General features: G+C 42.4%; 2 protein-coding genes across 2 annotated transcripts; one reads left to right on the top strand and one right to left on the bottom strand.

Moving 5' to 3' along the window:
• The first annotated feature begins 242 nt into the window (after window positions 1–242).
• Window positions 243–8,836, top strand: mapkapk5 (MAPK activated protein kinase 5). Its single transcript, XM_058072069.1, has 14 exons — window positions 243–1,150; window positions 2,103–2,176; window positions 3,767–3,842; window positions 4,622–4,719; window positions 4,811–4,919; window positions 5,162–5,251; window positions 5,326–5,421; window positions 5,484–5,564; window positions 5,646–5,833; window positions 6,016–6,136; window positions 6,219–6,349; window positions 6,429–6,544; window positions 6,629–6,733; window positions 7,164–8,836. The coding sequence occupies exons 1-14, from the start codon at window positions 1,115–1,117 to the stop codon at window positions 7,256–7,258; spliced, it is 1,416 nt and encodes a 471-aa protein (XP_057928052.1). The 5' UTR covers window positions 243–1,114; the 3' UTR covers window positions 7,259–8,836.
• Window positions 8,837–9,070: 234 nt separating this feature from the next.
• ostf1 (osteoclast stimulating factor 1) lies at window positions 9,071–17,812 on the bottom strand. Its single transcript, XM_058072070.1, has 10 exons — window positions 17,644–17,812; window positions 14,865–14,911; window positions 13,036–13,086; window positions 12,900–12,963; window positions 12,770–12,823; window positions 12,575–12,682; window positions 11,939–11,988; window positions 11,764–11,842; window positions 11,240–11,338; window positions 9,071–9,623 (listed from the first exon to the last, which is right to left on the bottom strand). The coding sequence occupies exons 1-10, from the start codon at window positions 17,675–17,677 to the stop codon at window positions 9,565–9,567; spliced, it is 645 nt and encodes a 214-aa protein (XP_057928053.1). The 5' UTR covers window positions 17,678–17,812; the 3' UTR covers window positions 9,071–9,564.
• Between the last annotated feature and the right edge of the window lie 206 nt (window positions 17,813–18,018).

Consider the following 18,018-nt stretch of genomic DNA (forward strand, 5'->3'; position numbering starts at 1 on the left):
GTAACTAAAAGTACCTTGTTTATTATCTGTTTAAAGCCTGTTTTATTTTGTAGACGTCATTTGTTAACAACAAAATTATATACATGATCATGTTTGTATTGACGTGTTTATTAGACTTTATGCACGGCATCCAATCGTGTTTAATACAATTTGCTGACACATTGCGGAAAGAATAGACATTTTATTCATGTTAAAAGACTGCTAATAACATTTTGATCAGGCATTATGGTTGACCTCCTATTGTGTACCTTCACCAGTACAGCTGGGCACCCCTCTCTGACATAATGCTACAAGATTAGCAAAATAGGTCCGTTCGTCGCCATGGCTATTTAGACTACTTTCCCGCTGTTCTTCTTTACACGGACAACAACTGGAGCTTAATACGCTATCTGGTGGGAGGATGTTATCATAATTTGCCGTTCCTAAAAAAGAAGAAAACTTCGCTCAGTTGCCACCTGAGCCATTCAGCTCGATAGCTTTTTAGCTAGCTAGCCCTGATCGACGGCATAATAGACTGCCTGGCGTTTATTTTGTCATGAACGCGGTGTCGTCGTTTTGACAAGTTCACATTTGAGCTTCCAATGACAGTAGAATAAGTGGCTTTTACGTGAAATCAACGACCAATCGTTTGTTTTTTAACAGATGCTGTTATAGTGAAAAGCCACCTGAATCGGGTGCTACATCATGGCAACATGCAAACAATCTACTTAGCAAGCTAGCGTCTTGCTCTAACTAAAAATACACCCCTTGTCCTCTGTCCCGCATGCTGAAGCGGTGGGCTTGTCCCCTTAATTTCCCACGTCTCCGGCTTTTATGGTGACCTTGCTCGGCGTTTGGCACTCTACATGGTCACTACGGTGGAATCAAGGCGTCAGGAAGAGCGTGTCAGACCCCGAGGTGGTGAGCCGGGTTGGGCTGACTTTACGCCGCATCGCAGCTGCCGGGTGGTTCTGTTGTCCCCATGGCCTTGTGCCTCCATTAGTAGTCATATAACGAGCCCCGGTCCAGCCCCCGGGATATTGGAGTGAGACCCATCAAAGGTCAAGGATAACGCTTTTGTTTCCACTGTCAACTGCGTGAGATCTGCGGGACATCTTTGTTAAAGTGGATCACAATGACAGAGGATAACAGTGCAGATAACTTCATCAAGGTAAGTTTCCTTCTGTTTCCATGTGTATTCTTCGTGTCATGCAGCACGTCTGTTTAATGCAACATTTTTCATATCTCATGAGCTCCTCTGCAAAAGCTGTATCTAAACCGCTACCGTTGCAGATATGAAAGTGCTCACATTTGCACAGCGTACGTGGTATTAATTTAGTGTTGTGCAGTTGCCATTAACATGCATTAGTGTACAGTTACCAGGTATGCTGTTGCTCTTGTCAACTTTGCAAAGATGAATGTCCCCATTGTGGGACCAACAAAGGCTTATTCTATTACATTTTTGTCAGTGTAGTGCATGAGTGCAGTAATTGGTGTGCTTTATCGTGGGTGTAGAACACTGCATCATATGGACAGATGCATCTGATGTTTTGGTCATCTTATTTGGCTACAAGAGAGGGTGATAATACATGACACCCACATTTAGTGCCTTTTATAAAATAATGATGGAATTGTATGTACAGTACATCAAGGCACATCATGTTGGGTATGGGTTTGTGCATTCTCTCAGGTGAGAGAAAATGAGTGGCTTATATTAGTTGTATGGTTCAGTCAAGGCAACAACAATCCTCCTTGTTCATGTTTTGTTACACCCCGGCTTTGGAATTCCTTCCCTTACTCGCTACCTTCCATGTGTCACTGGCCTGGCATCTTAAGTTAGCAGCAAAATGTCATCTCAAGTGCCCCGGGCCACTTGCTTTCACAACTGGGTCAGAATGTGCTTAATGATGGGATGACTGCCCCTGAGAACTGGAACACACACAGTGTGTCCACTTGAGCCATCATCATGGACAATGTAGTTTGCAAAAGAAAGGAGTTGACACAGCCCACGGCTATCTTGCTCTACAACCATCAGTGTTTGGACAAATTGTGGTCAAATCTAGCGCATATCGAACTTACAAGTATTAAACAATATGTGGCTGATGCCTATATCCTTAATGCAGGAGACATCCATTCTAGATGAATACAGCATCAACTGGACCCAGAAGCTGGGAGCTGGCATCAGTGGACCTGTGAGGTGAGTGGGACCATGATATCTACTCTCCTAAAACTAAGCTTGTAAGCAGTGTAACGTTACTGACGCCCCAGGGGCAGAATACTACGTAAATACCTGTTTTTCAATATTTTTGGACTAGTAATAGTTCATTGTCAGCCACGAAACAACGATCGGGTGACTGAATTGTTCCTCTACAGGAAAGCGCTTTTAGTCAGAGTCTTTCAGTCACAGCTGTATAGGAGTGAAACTCTCTGCCCCAGAACATTAGACAAGACAGAGCTCATACTCACTATTAAAAAAAAAAAAAAAAGCACGTAGGCCTCACAGCTAGGAGACCCGAGTTCGATTCTACCCTCGGCCATCTCTGTGTAAAGTTTGCATGTTCTCCCCGTGCATGCGTGGGTTTTTACCGGTTTACTCCCACATTCCAAAAACATGCTAGGTTAATTGGCGACTCCAAATTGTCCATAGGTATGAATGTGAGTGTGAATGGTTGTTTGTCTATATGTGCCCTGTGATTGGCTGGCGACCAGTCCAGGGTGTACCCCACCTCTCGCCCGAAGACAGCTGGGATAGGCTTTAGCACCCCTTGCAAGAAAATGAATGAATAACACAGCATATTGGAATCACTAATACTAACATTAACAGTACATTATAAACTTATTCAACATCATCTATTGATGAGCTGAGTTTTATTTGATGTCCTTTTATTAAAGGTCTGCCTCCTCCGTAGTCCAACTCGGTAAAGTTTGCTATTCTTACAGTCATGTACCTCTAGTATTAGTGAGAAGCCATCATTCCATCATACAGTTAGTGTTGGCCACAGGACACAAGACATCAGTCCACAAGGCAGTGGACTCATCAGTGTGACATATTGACAGACTTATGAACTCAATGAGTCAGACAGCGCAGTCTCTGTTTCATCACCTCTGAGTCACTCTTGTTTTTCGACTCTTTGTTTCTGAAATTGACTGTGATTCACGAGGCCTTGTGCCTAATAGGGCCGCTGCGCATTTTTGTAATTCATCTCTAATAGAACATTTGTTACTCAACATGCCCCCCCCCCCCACACACACACCACCACCACCACAATCTGGACCTGTACACAGCTTTGTGATTCACTTTTCCCTTGCAGTTGGTGAACTTTGGCCAAAGCAGAATGTTCTCTTGCTGTAATACTGAAAGAGTAATGTAGTGTATTCTTGGAAGCCTTTCAAGGGTCAGTTTTTGTTGTTTAAGGTTGATATTTAGTTCTCTCTGTCTTAGATAAGCAGGAGTGGACATTTTAGGAACTTTCATGACAGAAACTTATTACTTTCGGCTGCTGTTCTTCATGGGAGATCCTCAAACAACAGTTAACGGGGGAAAAATAATCATGCACATAATAAAGATAAGTCCAAATAGTCAGTTGACGAATGCAAGTCCAGTGAGAATGAATCACGGTTGTTTTTTTGTTTGTTTTTTTTGCAGCCCTAATGCTCAGCTTCAGCGTTCTCCACGGTGGAGAATTCACTGTTCTTACTTCTGCAATGCCTCACATGAGACGAACATAACTTGACAGCATTGACTTTGCTTTCAACACTTTCAACTCCTTTGTATTTGGTCCTCAAGGGTTTGTGTGAAGAAATCATCACAGGAACGCTTGGCCCTGAAGATCCTCATTGATCGCCCAAAAGCCAGAAATGAGGTTGGACAAAGCACCAGTGTCTATTTTATAGTGTCTCTTCTGTTTGCCCTTCAGTCTCACTCTTTTTTTTCTGCTTTGTATGGATGTAACATTGCTGAACGCGACATGTAGGCGCCCTTCTTTTGCTTTCAAACAAATCTCTCATTACCATAGGTATCTTAAAATTGGCTCCATAACTCCTGCTGCTTGCTAAATTGTTCAACCTGGTTGCTCATGCTCATGCTTCTGGGCAAATACACAGTAGAGTTCTTTCTATCAAGTGTATACTTATAGGTTATCACATGGTTTGTCTGGTATCAGGCCAGGTATCATGCCCCCAAGTGTCAGGTCTCGGGCTGATACTGGCACGCGGGGGCATGATACTGGGCCTGATACCAGACAAACCATGTGATGATCTTATTATCACATACTATTTAATCATGAGCTTATTATCACGTACTATTTAATCAAAAGACCATTTTGTTTCCAGAAAATTTTCAGTTTATTACATGTATTATATCTAAACAGTGTAAACTGTGTGTTCACGCTCGTGCGCTGTTCTCTGATTGGTTGTTTCACGGGCACGATACCAGAGCAGCGCGCTCTGAGTGGACAGCTACGGGGGCTGATACTGGACATGGTTAAACTCTATATTTTATCAGTATCACTGCCCTGGGCTTTGACACAGTATCATTTCGGCCTTTTCCCGTATCATTCATGGGCGGTTTCTAGGGTACAGGGCCAATGAATACTGTAGTATGTGATAATTGTATTTAACAGTTTATTGTCTCTGCTTGTAGGTGCGCCTCCATATGATGTGTGCCAACCACCCAAACATAGTGCAAATCTTGGAGGTGTACGCCAACAGTGTCCAGTTCCCACACGAGTCCAGTCCGAGGTGAATTTGTCCGTCTATCTTCATTCCATCACCACAACTTGTATGTACCGCATATTCATGCTGTTTTTTCTTCCCTGGTTCTTCCCCCAAGAGCCAGGCTTCTGATTGTGATGGAAATGATGGAGGGCGGTGAACTGTTCCATAGAATCAGTCAGCACAGACACTTCACTGAAAAGATGGCCAGCCAGGTCACAAAGCAGGTAGGTGATGGATGTGTATGCACACAGAATGCTGTGTTTCCTTATTAATCCTCACCAGTGTTGTTTGCGAGCATGTTTCAGGGTGTTAAACCCTTTTTGGCGCTTGTGTTACAGCAATTCTGGCAGTCTCTGTGTCTCATTAGCAGCTCCCTGCTTGGATTCGGCAGCTGATGCCGCACTCTATCAGCAGAACACATGTTGTTTGGACACACACGTGAATAACAGCATCACTCCTCCTACAGATCAGTCAAGCCTTGGAACACTGTCACTCCCTAAATATTGCACATCGGGACCTGAAGCCAGAGAACCTGCTCTTCAAGGATAACTCTTTGGTAATTCCAGAAATGTGCTCACATCATACGTTCCACGCTTGAATGACATCTTCTTGCCAATTGCCTTGCCTTAGGATGCTCCTGTGAAGCTGTGCGACTTCGGTTTCGCCAAAATTGATCAAGGGGACCTGATGACCCCGCAGTTCACTCCCTACTACGTAGCACCTCAGGTAGAAAACACACTGAAAATGAATTAAACTGACTGCACATCAAACCCGCTGTTGCTACACAGGTACTTGAGGCTCAAAGAAGACACCAGAAAGAAAAGTCTGGAATCATACCTACCTCACCCACTCCTTACACCTACAACAAGGTGAGACTCAGACCTTTTGTCAGCTTTACTTCACCCACAAGTCCTTTTGGAAATGATTTTTTTTATTTTTATTTTTTGCAGAGCTGTGACTTGTGGTCGCTGGGCGTCATCATCTACGTGATGCTATGCGGCTATCCTCCGTTCTACTCCAAGCATCACAGTCGCACCATTCCGAAGGACATGCGGAAGAAGATCATGATGGGCAGCTTTGACTTCCCCGAGGATGAGTGGAGTCAGATCTCAGAGATGGCAAAGGACATTGTGCGCAAGTAGGTTGGCATGTCTTCTTTGTCTTTTGCCCCTGTACAAATGCATCCGTTCCAGGGACCAAGCAGTGCTGCATCAATTGGAGTCGATTCTCGCAAGATTTGTCTTTACAAATACAATATCAGCTTCCTGTACTTCCCTACTATAGCTTCTTGTGTCTCTTTTCTTCATTTGCACCCCCCAGGCTGCTAAAGGTGAAGCCAGAGGAGAGGCTGACCATCGAGGGCGTCTTGTCTCATCCGTGGCTCAACTGCACTGAAGCCCTTGATAACGTGCTGCCCTCTGCACAGATGATGATGGACAAGGTAGGCGGGGATATTATCTGCCATGACTGTAAATATTGACAGTTACAAGGCGACAGTAAAAGCAATTTCTCATCCCTCTCAGGCGGTCGTCGCAGGAATCCAGCAGGCCCACGCGGAGCAGTTGGCCAACATGAGGATTCAGGACTTGAACGTCAGCCTGAAGCCTCTCAACTCTGTCAACAACCCAATCCTCAGGAAGCGGAAACTGCTCGGGTGGGTTTTTTTTTTTATCCTTAGAACGTTGAAATTTGGTGGTGTGAGTGCCAACCCTGTTTTGTCGTCATTGTTCCAGGTCTAAGCCCAGTGACGGTTTCTTCATTCACGACCCAGAAAACGGAGGCGAGGACTCCAACGTAGCGCTGGAAAAACTACGAGATGTCATTGCACAGTGCATCCTTCCACAGGCGGGTCAGTAAAAACACAGAAAGGGAGCAAATACCTGATAGTTTTTGCATGAGTACTAAGAAGCTGCTCTGCTGCGTGTCTCTTTAGGTGAAAACGAGGACGAGAAGCTGAACGTGGTGATGTATGAAGCCTGGAGGTTCAACAGGGACTGTAAACTGCTACGAGACGGCCTTCAGGGTCTCAGCTGGGATGGTTAGTGCTCAGCACGTCTTGTGATGTCTCCTAGATTTGCATTTTTGCTTGTTACTGGGCCTTAGCTATGGATGTTGCAGTAATATACTCTACAGTTTTCACTTTGCTGCCCTCAGGCTCCAGCATAAAAATCAGTAGTAGTAGTAGTAGTAGTACTAAATGTACATACTTAATAATTATTTGAAGTAGATGAAAAAGTGGAAAAGAAAAAGGTAGCAGTCATTGGCCACAGGTCATTCATTAACAAGTATGTTGCACAACGCAACAGAACCAATGTTATAATAGCCAGCCAACATTAATACCACTGATTGGTTCATTCTGATCAACTGTTCAGCAAATGTTACAGGCAGTTTCACAGTTCAGTTTATTTGTGTTGGTTCACTCAGGGGCTTGTTTTTATTTTATTTTTATTTATTTTTTTGCATTGCAGGTCGAGCCTTCTCCGACAAAGTGGACCGTTTGAAATTGGCCGAAATCGTGAAACAGGCCATCGAAGAGAGGACAAACCTGGAGGAGTCTCATTAGCAAACGACTTTCTATTGTTGTTTTATATTAACTTTTTATCCCCAGTCGAATAATTGCGCCCCACCGCCCCACACCCGCACCACACACACCACATGGATTCACTTGCAAGGCCTACTGTACAGCTGTAGATACACATTTCCAAAAAAAAGAAAAGACTCATTGGTACTTGCATCAACAAAAACAACAACAGACTATATTTTCGTTTTCCAAAAAAGAGATTTTCTCTTAGGGAATTTTTATTCTTTTTATCCCAAATATTTCATCCTTTTCTTCACCTTTCCGAAGAGTTTATATTTATTTGAAGCAAAAGTTGCTTTATTTATACAGTTTTATTTTTAGCCTGTGAGCAGGCTTTAAAGAGAAGCATTCTGCCTTTTATGCACTCTGTCATTTTCTTTTTCGACCTTTTGGTTGTTTGCAGAAATGCGTGCCCCCACCCCCCACGTTATTTTAGTGTAAAGCCCTTTCTCTTCAAAGACGGATTTTACATCCATTAACACCGAGCCTCCTCTTCTTCCTCACAGCAAGTTTTTACAGCTTTGCTTTTTGACTACAATCTCCACTTAATCTTGAGCTTCCTTCTTTAAATGTCGTTGGAAGGCTTGATTTTTTTCTTTCCCTGCTACTGCTCCTACTGTGGACGTGGTCTTTGATGCGTCAAAAGATTCATCAGTTTGTCAGCAGCCTTAAAAACGTTCAGAACTCTTTCATACATGAAGTGGATTTGTTTTTACTACGCCTTTAAAGACACACAGGTTCTTCTGTCCACAGTTAGCCAGTGTGACATTTCCATGGCGATCGCCCGACTGCTCTTTGTCTTCTCATTCATGGCGTCATTATTTCTACCTGTAATTGAATATTTTCTTTACGTATGCAAATTGATGAAGTCTTACCTTTTTTAGGGACAGTTCCTCGTACATTTCCATGTTGTTGTCTTTCGAAAGGTAAATGTTTATCATACAATTTCACATTTACTTTCATTTACATTCACTCTCATCCAAAATGAGTTGACTGTTAGACAATTATCGAGGCGCTTTTGTTTACATCCTTCCGTAAAGAAAAGGCCATCTGTTCTGACATAATTAAAAGAAATAATTCGGGGCGTCGTCGACAAATGTAACCCACTTGATGCCTCACAGTCGCCCCTTTAAATCTCCATGACAACCATGCTGACGTTAAAAAACGCCTTATTGCACACATAAGAAACGTGCCTTGGTAACCTTTGCTCATTACAAGACTTGGGCTTATTGTTAAAAAAAAACAACTAAAAGCATTCCATTTTATTCAGTCATCTCTACTATACATCCCACAATGCTCCTCTCTGCATGGCCCTGGGGTCAGATTTCACAGATAGTAACTTCCACTTGTCTTAAAAGATTGTAAACTAAGTTTGCGCTCAAGTTCACAAGGAGGTGGTGGTGTTTGGTACAACAAAATGCTTCCTCGACCAAATAAATAGTCATCTGTCCTTCATGATTTGTTTTTCTCTGCTGATGTAGCATGAATACACATCTCTTTCTGCCTTCTCTGGAATGTCATCAACATGCTGACTTTGTAATAAAAACACTTTTCAAGAACCCGTCTTTGTTTTTCTTATGACTTTATTTTTTTAGAACATTATTAAAATAATTATAGAATATTATTTATTGTACATGACTTTCATTCTCCAGTATTGTCCATGAATTATTTTGCTTCTCGAATATTTTAACTTTATTACGTCGTTGCACTCACAATTATACTTTTTTGTTTCAGTGTTGGCACTGTTTTGCATTCTTTTGCACACCGTCTCAAATAAAAAAAGCAAATACTGTCTTATGTTAAAACTCTTTAATTCCAGATAGAAGCAGGTAGAAAGAACAAGTCAAGTTATGGAAAGAAAATACACGTCACACCTGCAAACAAAACAGTTTCACATATATATAAGGCACTTTTTTTCCTAAACATTTGTCATAAAGCAGCAAGATGTTTCTCCCAAGTAGCCATCAAAGTATTTTACATGATTTTTTTTAAAGGCAGAAAGTGATGGAAGATGGTCAGTGGAAATGTTTCATGACTAGATTTTATTTAATAAAGATACACATAAATCAAAGAAAGGATGCAGCAAATGTTACCTGCATGACTCACTAGCAGCACCAACTAGGTGGAATGTGACTTTTGGTCCCAGAAGGACAGTTTTCTTTAATGTTTGCACTGCTGTGATGCAGCAGGGGGGGAATTAAGACAGAAGATTCAAATAGAGTTTCTGTAACAAAACACGAAGGCAGCAAAGTCCATCTGAAGTATGTGTTAAAACCCCTCTGGACTCCTCAGTCCGAGTCCTCGTCATCCAAATACTCCTCAGCGTGGCTTTGCGTGCGGGTGTGACCTGAGGGAAAAGCGGTAAAGATGCTCAGGGGTGTTCAAACAGGGCCCCGTTTCACGAAGCAGGTTCAACCAACTCTGAGTCTAACCCTGAACTCTGAGTTGATCTACTCTGAGACAGGAAACTCCGAGTTACGGGTTTCAGAACAGGTGATTTCATTTGGTTCAATCAACACAGAGTTTGTTCACTCTTGAGTTAAGCGCGTGCACCACGACTTTAAAAAGCCCTCATCAATGGAGCCCCGTTCCCTCGATTCACCATGGCAACGAGTGATAAGAAAAGATCGTCATATTTCAGTCCTCTGGAACTGGATATATTAATGCGGTCATACGGCGAATTTGAAAGCGTTTTTAAAAAGAAAAGCAACATTGAAAGCGTTTTTAAAAAGAAAAGCAACACGGCTGCAGCAGCGAAAGAACGCGAGTCGGCGTGGGAGAAGATTACTGCTCGAGTCAATGCGTAAGTTTAAATTTATTATATACATTTATGCAATCACAATAATATTAGGCTACAGATGCAAACAAGTAGAATGGTGTTACAGCTACAATTTATGTCACTTAGATGTAATCCCACCGGCGAAAAAAGAACGTGGAAGCAGCTGAAGCCCTCAGCATAACAGTCAGGGTGCCTCTTTTTAATCATGTTTACCACTAAATATCATTCAGCGGCTGTTTCAGTGTGCATTATCTCCAACATAATATTGTTTTCACACACATAAATGTCCTCGCCTGTATACAGTTAAATCAGACATATGAAAAGCAACATCTAACTTCTACTCAGCCAACAGAAAGCGGGCATCTGCCTGCAAAACTGGCGGAGGACCACCCCCACCACGTCTGACCGAGGCAGAGGAGCTGGCCATGAGTCAGACTGTCGGGAGGCCAGTCGCAGAGGGGATCCCTGGAGGAACCTCTGCATCACCTATATTATATAAAAAACTTCCGTTGGCAAAAAACCGAAGAGCAACACACAGAATCTGGGTGGATGACAGTGGACGTCCACGGTTGGTGATGTTTTGAATGTCCTGACGGATGAGATTATGGATGTAAGTGATGGATGGTGAAGTGAAGCGGTACCGTTCGAAAAGAAAATTATCTGGAAATGATAGCGTGTCCAATCTCGGCCTGTGGATAACTTCCCTACGAATGCGGAGCTCTCTTCTGAATAGTAGTGCCTCTTCGTCTACAGGGTCTTCTACAAACGGACATGCCATGGTTCAAAAAACAATGCGACACAGCACACCATGAAGAAAAACGACCAAACTGGCTTTAAACACGCGCGACAATGAATGAATCACATCGTGTGTAGCGTAAGAGGGCGGAGACAGAAAGAAACTCGAGGTTCATTGAAGAAACCCCGGTCCCGACCAGGTTATGTTCACAGAGTCTGTTGCCATAGTAACTGACACCGAGGTTAAGTTACCTCTCTCTGTGAAACAGGCTGGAGTTACTCCTCTGTCTCTGGTTTGACTTACCTCCCTTTGTGAAACGGAAAACTCAGAGTTTCCCTCATTTCATGGTTAACATACTCAGAGTTTTCACTAAACCTGCTTCATGAAACGGGGCCCAGGCCGTCTGTCTCAAACACCAAGGCTGCCCTCTAGTGACAGCTGGACTTACTGCTTGCCAGCTTCTTTTTGAGAAGTGTGGCACAGAGATCGTTGGTGGCCATCTCAACAGCCAGCTTGTTCTCGTTGTTCCTGATGTCTGTCTGCGCATCTGAAATCAAAACACGCTTATTTTCTCATCTCTCCTGTACCAATCTTTTTAAATTAGACCCTATTTGTCCACCAATAATGGAGTTGTAGTGTCTAAAATTGTATTTCTGATGTATCTAAAAGGAGGAGATGTAACATCCTGAACATCATCCTGGCATCATGAAATGAATACATGATTATATGCGCCTTTCCATACAGGGTTAATTCATGCAGTGAAGAAAAGGTGCAAAAGAATTGGGGGTTTTGAAAAACTAATTACAAAATAGTAAATACTTATTGACGGCCGTATTTGAAAAGGAATGTAACATGAATTACATCAATCTCCCAGCAGAGTGGTAGTGGACGGGATCAATAATGTTTTGTACGCCGCAAAAATAAAATCCCTACATTGTTGAAGAATTAGCAAAACTAGACGTGGATACTCACTCTTGTTCAGCAACATCTCCACAATGTCGGAATAACCCTTCCAGGCGGCAGCATGCAGAGGCGTGTCCCCAAGCTTATTCTATGACCAAAAAAAACAAAAAAAACATGCAATCCTCTCCATAGTCAGATTTTTTTTCTTGGCTTCAATTGTGACTCGTGTCGTTACTGTTCTCACCTGTTGGTTGAGCTCGATGTTGGGCTGGTTGAGTAGCAGCTCCACGACATCTGTTCGAGAAAGAAAACGGTTATTACAGTGAAATGTAATGTTTTTCCCTGAAGTCGTATTTCTCCTCTCTTGTAGAAAAGTGTTGTAACATTTTTGGGTAATAAGTAATTGTTAGTGGGCTGCAAGTGGTTAGCGCGCAGGCCTCTCAGCTAAGAGACCTGAGTTCAATTCCGCCCTCGGCCATCTCTGTGTGGAGTTTGCATGTTCCCACATTCCAAAAACATGCTAGGTTAATTGGCGACTCCAAATTGTCCATAGGTATGAATGTGAGTGTGAATAGTTGTTTGTCTATATGTGCCCTGTGATTGGCTGGCGACCAGTCCAGGGTGTACCCCGCCTCTCGCCCGAAGACAGCTGGGATAGGCTCCAGCACCCCCAGCGACCCTTGTGAGCATAAGCGGTTGAAAATGAATGAATGAAGTTATTGTTAGCTTTATGCATTATTTTAGCTGTTTGAAGTTGCACAGGTTTGGTCCCAGTATTGACACCTGGGGTGCTCCACATGTAACATTTGAACTTGCAGATGTATATTCCCTCGGCTTTACATATTGCTTCCTGTTGGCAAGGGAGCTTTTAAATGATTACCTTTATGTCCTCCATGACATCCCCAGTAGAGGGCAGTATTTCCCGCCTTGTCCAAGCCGTTGATTCCCACCTTGTTCTCCACACATTCCCTCAGCCAGCTAAGATTCCCTGATGGAACGAATACACACACATACATATGTGAGCGGTTGCTAACAGCTTACACACAAACGGAATTGAAGAGAGAAGTGGTCACACCTCGTTTGGCAGCTTCGTGCATGGGATGGTGGATACACTCTGCCTGTTCCGTCACTAAAAACAAGCCAGACAAGTGTTTTATTTAGAGATGCACTGATGAGAACGACCATGATTTGTCCTTTTTACTGACCATAGTTGCGTGGAATAAGTCCTGTCCTGCCTCTGCATGTTCCTTTCCACCAGTTACAATCACTCTGAGGACAACAGGAAAGCCTTTTTTTAATTTTACATCTTGCAGCAAGAAATGAAAAGGTTTACTTACTTACTGTGTCAGAGATGTAGAGGATGTCTCCTTCCTCAAAGTAAAGTTCGTCAGGCTGCAACACACACAACTAAATGTTTCAACCAGCTGCTTACGGGGAGCTGCTTCAGTTATACCATTAATCATTTTGGACCTGTCATTAATTACATAAAATAAAATAAGTTAAGGGGGCGGCACGGCGGTCTGGTGGTTAGTGCGCAGACCTCACAGCTAGGAGACCAGGGTTCAATTCCCACCCTCGGCCATCTCTGTGTGGACTTTGCATGTTCTCCCCGTGCATGCGTGGGTTTTCTCCGGGTACTACGGTTTCCTCCCACATTCCAAAAACATGCTAGGTTAATTGGCGACTCCAAATTGTCCATAGGTATGAATGTGAGTGTGAATGGTTGTTTGTCTATATGTGCCCTGTGATTGGCTGGCGACCAGTCCAGGGTGTACCCCGCCTCTCGCCCGAAGACAGCTGGGATAGGCTCCAGCACCCCCCGCGACCCTCGTGAGGAAAAGCGGTAGAAAATGAATGAATGAATGAAAATAAGTTAAGCACTGTACAGCCGCCACATGGCGGTTTCAATTTTGTGTCTTCACGGTTTTTCAAAAATTTACAAATAACTAAATCACTCTATGTTGTGGTTGAACACGGCCTACTATTCGTTTTAAAATGTGCATATTTATACAAATGTGATGTCATTTTTGCCCAATTTAAACATTTTCAGGCATAAAAATGGCTGAACAAACTAAAATACTGGTAAGGCATTCAAATTGTGACATGTAGTATTCTATATTTGTCTCTCGGCGTCAGTAATGTTACTGTAATGCTCAGTGAAGCATACAAGTTTCTCAGATTATGTCTACTACATGGGGTATTGTATGTAGTACATGAGTGTAAAGGTGACTATAGGGGTGCTATTTGATGTCTAGAGGGTTCTAATCATATTTAAAAGCATATTGAGAAGGTCATGAACAGGTTTTCTATGCTCTAACAACAAAAATATTCCATTTATAAAGAAGGAATCCTACTTTGTGGAAATTCACTTATCACGATCGGGTCTGGAACCAATTAACCTCGATAAACAAGGGATTACAGAACATTCTTTTCTGTTACACAACAAAACACGGCAAAAAAAAGTTATTCATTCTCATCTAACCGAGGTCTCATTGTGTGACTATTCTCATTCATCCAGGTCATTGTATGCTCATGGCATTTAATCGATCACAACTGGACTGGACAGGTGGGACAACTCTCGTCTGACTAGGTGGGAACAGCTTTCTTATATTCACTGGGTAGGAGATCTATAAGTACAATTAATGATCGTGGTCTCTATTTAGTGCAGGGGCAAAAAAACAGTGGTAACTGTGGCTGTAGGCAACCTACTGATATATATAATTTTTAACCCCACAAAATGGCAGTAGCTGCATTCCAGGTATCATGCAGTACCAGCAGCTTTTATCTACCTCTGCGTGCACTTTAAAATGTTGGTCATGCTACTCAGCTTATCCGTGTGAATCTCATGCATGTTACACTTGCTGTACTGTTGTTTACAATTAATTGATCAGCAGTATGCTACTGACAGGGATTACAACATTGGTTTTGTTGCTGCTGTGTTGCAATATAGTCATAAATAAATGACGATGGGTGCTAGTTTTTCCTTTCTACTTTCTCATGCAATGATTGTGGTTTAGGTCAATAAATGTCACAGATATAATTGGCGCTTTTAGAGTATATTTTATTTATGTACTTCTTTCACCACATAGATATTTGGAGATGACTCTGGAGAAATACTCTGATGTAAAGCTGTTAATAAACTACATTACAGAGCAAAACGTGTCTCTTACCGTTCTGGGGTCAAAGGTGTACTCAGCTCTGAACACCTTCACTTGGCCTGAAAGACAATAAATAATTGCTGACTGCACAATGACAAACAGAAGAAATCCATACTTTTCAACGGGCCATTTTGTAATGGTAGACGTAGACTGTATGCAATGCGGCAGCACTTGTTTGAAAGCAGCGAGCATGCAAAGCTGTTTATACAGGCAGTGTCAGCAGGTCCTTGCATGAGTTGGCTGCAGCTCCTCGCCCTCGGGTGCTGGCTGCACGGCTGGAATCTGCACAATGTTGGTGCAGGCCACTTCGTAGATTATCTAATTATTATTAGAGTTGAAATAACTCTTAAATTTATTTGTATCTTTTTGAATGCTGGCTTGCTTGTTGCCTGTCTTGTGTGTGTGTTAGTCTAGACCAGGGGTCGGCAACCTTTACTATCAAAAGAGCCATTTTACCCCCTCGCTCACTGAAGAAAAATAGAATGGAGCCGCGAAACATAATTTAACAGCAGAATATAGGGGCTGCATAGCGGTCGAGTGATTAGCGCGCAGACCTCACAGCTAGGAGACCCGAGTTCAATCCCACCCTCGGCTATCTCTGTGTGGAGTTTGCATGTTCTCCCCGTGCAAGAAATGTGTAGCAACATGCTCACATCCAGAGCAAATTGCGAGTCTCCCAAGATTTTGATTGACTGCCAGATTTGGAGGGAATTTTGGGGTATCAAAGTAGTTCAGAGGAGAAAAAGCGGAGTTGATCAAGTACTCTTGCTAGTATACGGTCTCACAGAAAGTCCCATTTTTTTCAAAAGTAATTACAAAGATGCATATTTTCCTCATTTGGGTGTTAAAACAAATATTTGAGCATTGCAAAGGGAGCCACAACAAAGAGGCTGAAGAGCCACATGCGGCTCTGGAGCCGTAGGTTGCTGACCCCTGGTCTAGACACTGCTGCAGTGTTCTAGGGGGTGGAGGGGAGTCTAGGCCATCACACAAGACTCAGCTCTGTGCACTTCACAAGCCCGGTCATGTTGCTCTGAATACACACAGTGTGCTGACATGTCCATGGACAAGGGAGGAAATGCTGCAATATCCAATAGATGCAATACAAAGATTCTGCCTTTACAATGATAATAAAATAATAGATTTGATTGATGCAAAAAGAGAATAAAATCTCTTCTACGCAAATACCACAAAATAAACTACTAAAAAGGCTTGAGGGTAAATTCCTCAGCTAAACAACTAGACACACACACAGTCCTCTTTTACAGTTTCTCTACACATGGATCATTAAAAGTCCATCTGTTGGGACATGTCCCCTGTAACACACACTACCCGTTAAAACCATTACAAATGGCAGCTTTTTAATATACAAGCAAGTCTTGAAAATCCACACACGAGGCAATTCCACATGCAGATGACTTCATATGAACATTTTCCATCAGTGTCCATCCAAAATCTGTGACTCTGTAAACCTTATGATTCAATCTGAACAAGATGCACAGAGCAGTGCTCGGAAAAACTGAACCATCTCTCTTTAGAACTATGCATCACAGATGAGGCAATGGCTATATTTATGAAATATATTTGAGGTACTTCTGCTTCATGCTATTTTCCCTGCAGTTTTAACTTTTTAACACTGTTGTGGACTGGCATTCTACTACATATATTGAAACAAAGTTGCTTTTTAATGACAATTCAAGTGCTGCGCGCTCATTTTTAAAATTTCCCAGGTTATAGACCAGAGAAGGGGTACACCTTGGACTGGTAAGCGATTACATGGAACATAATAGGTCAATAACCATTCACACCTATGGACAACATTAGTCTAAAATGTGTATGTTTGGGGGCGGGGGGGGCAGAGTACTCCAAGAAAACCCATGAACATGCACACTCCACATAATGATTTGAACATACTGGGTGCAAGTCATTCTCATTACTGACTCACTGTAAACCGATTCCTTCAAAAAGTTCATTCATTCATTTTCTACAAGCCCATTCCAGCTGTCTGCGGGCGAGGGGCGGGGTACATAATTATTAATAATCAAATTACATAATTGACCAAAGACGGTCAAAAATTGATGAGGTGTGTTTGTCAGGACAAATTGTCAATTCACAAACAAAGCAAATACAATCTTATTAGGGTTGTCAGCCATGTTTTTGTTGTAACGTTGTTACAACGTTGTTACGTTGTGTGTTCTATTTTTAACAATTCCCCATATCGCCGCCATGTTGCTTTAATGCAAACCTAACATTCTGTTATGCCAATGCGCCTGCGTCAAAACGTTAACCTGGAAAGCCTATCAGCGTACAAAACTATAAAACGTATATTCTCCCAGGTGGTCAAGAGATACATATCAGTAAGCAAACCAGTACGCTAAATCATCATTGTTATAATATGTACTATCAACGTAACATAAAGGGCAGGTCAAAATTCAAATATGATACGGGCTTTTCGGATTTGTTGTCACCTTTCGACCTCTGACCTCAAACGCAAGCAAAATAGGGAAATAAGGGAGGCCCGCAGACTGTTCATAACCGCTATATCATCATGGCCATTTTCCACGTTTCTCATTAAATCAATTTAATCCTGGTGTTGCCAATGTCTCCAAACATATTTTAAATTTCCTTTAAAATCAAATAAACACATACAATCGCTATGCAGCATTCCCTCTTCAAGATCGTCCGCCCACAAACCTCAAAGCGATAACTAGCTTGTAGCTAGCAAGGTGTTCTTACCTTGCCTACATTCGGCGACATCTAAACAACAAAGCCCATATAAAGTTGAGCTTACCTGGTTTGGCCGGCTTGGGAGGAGGCTTGGACATTTGCGAGTATAAAAGTGGAATGGAATTAAACGCACTTGAAGCACAAGTAAAGAAAAAAAAAGTTCACTGGGCTTGACAGCGGTTAAGTTTTCATCCCCTCCAATGAGGAAGTAGGAACTCCTGCCGCGAGCAACACGGAAGTGTTGCTCTGCGCATGAGCAAGACCCACTGCAAATTAATAATGCAAACGTCATTACTTTCTATTAAGCGCACTTGCAATCCAAAACACAGATTTAAAAGATCTTACTTTAAAAGACAATCATTTACAGCGCTGTTGATTTGAAGTTATGTACTTCTGAATGTGCTGTTATTATGTTCAATATGTAAAGGGACAACCAAAA

The sequence above is a fragment of the Doryrhamphus excisus genome, chromosome 4 (genome assembly GCF_030265055.1).
Source record: "Doryrhamphus excisus isolate RoL2022-K1 chromosome 4, RoL_Dexc_1.0, whole genome shotgun sequence".
Lineage (NCBI taxonomy): Eukaryota > Metazoa > Chordata > Actinopteri > Syngnathiformes > Syngnathidae > Doryrhamphus > Doryrhamphus excisus.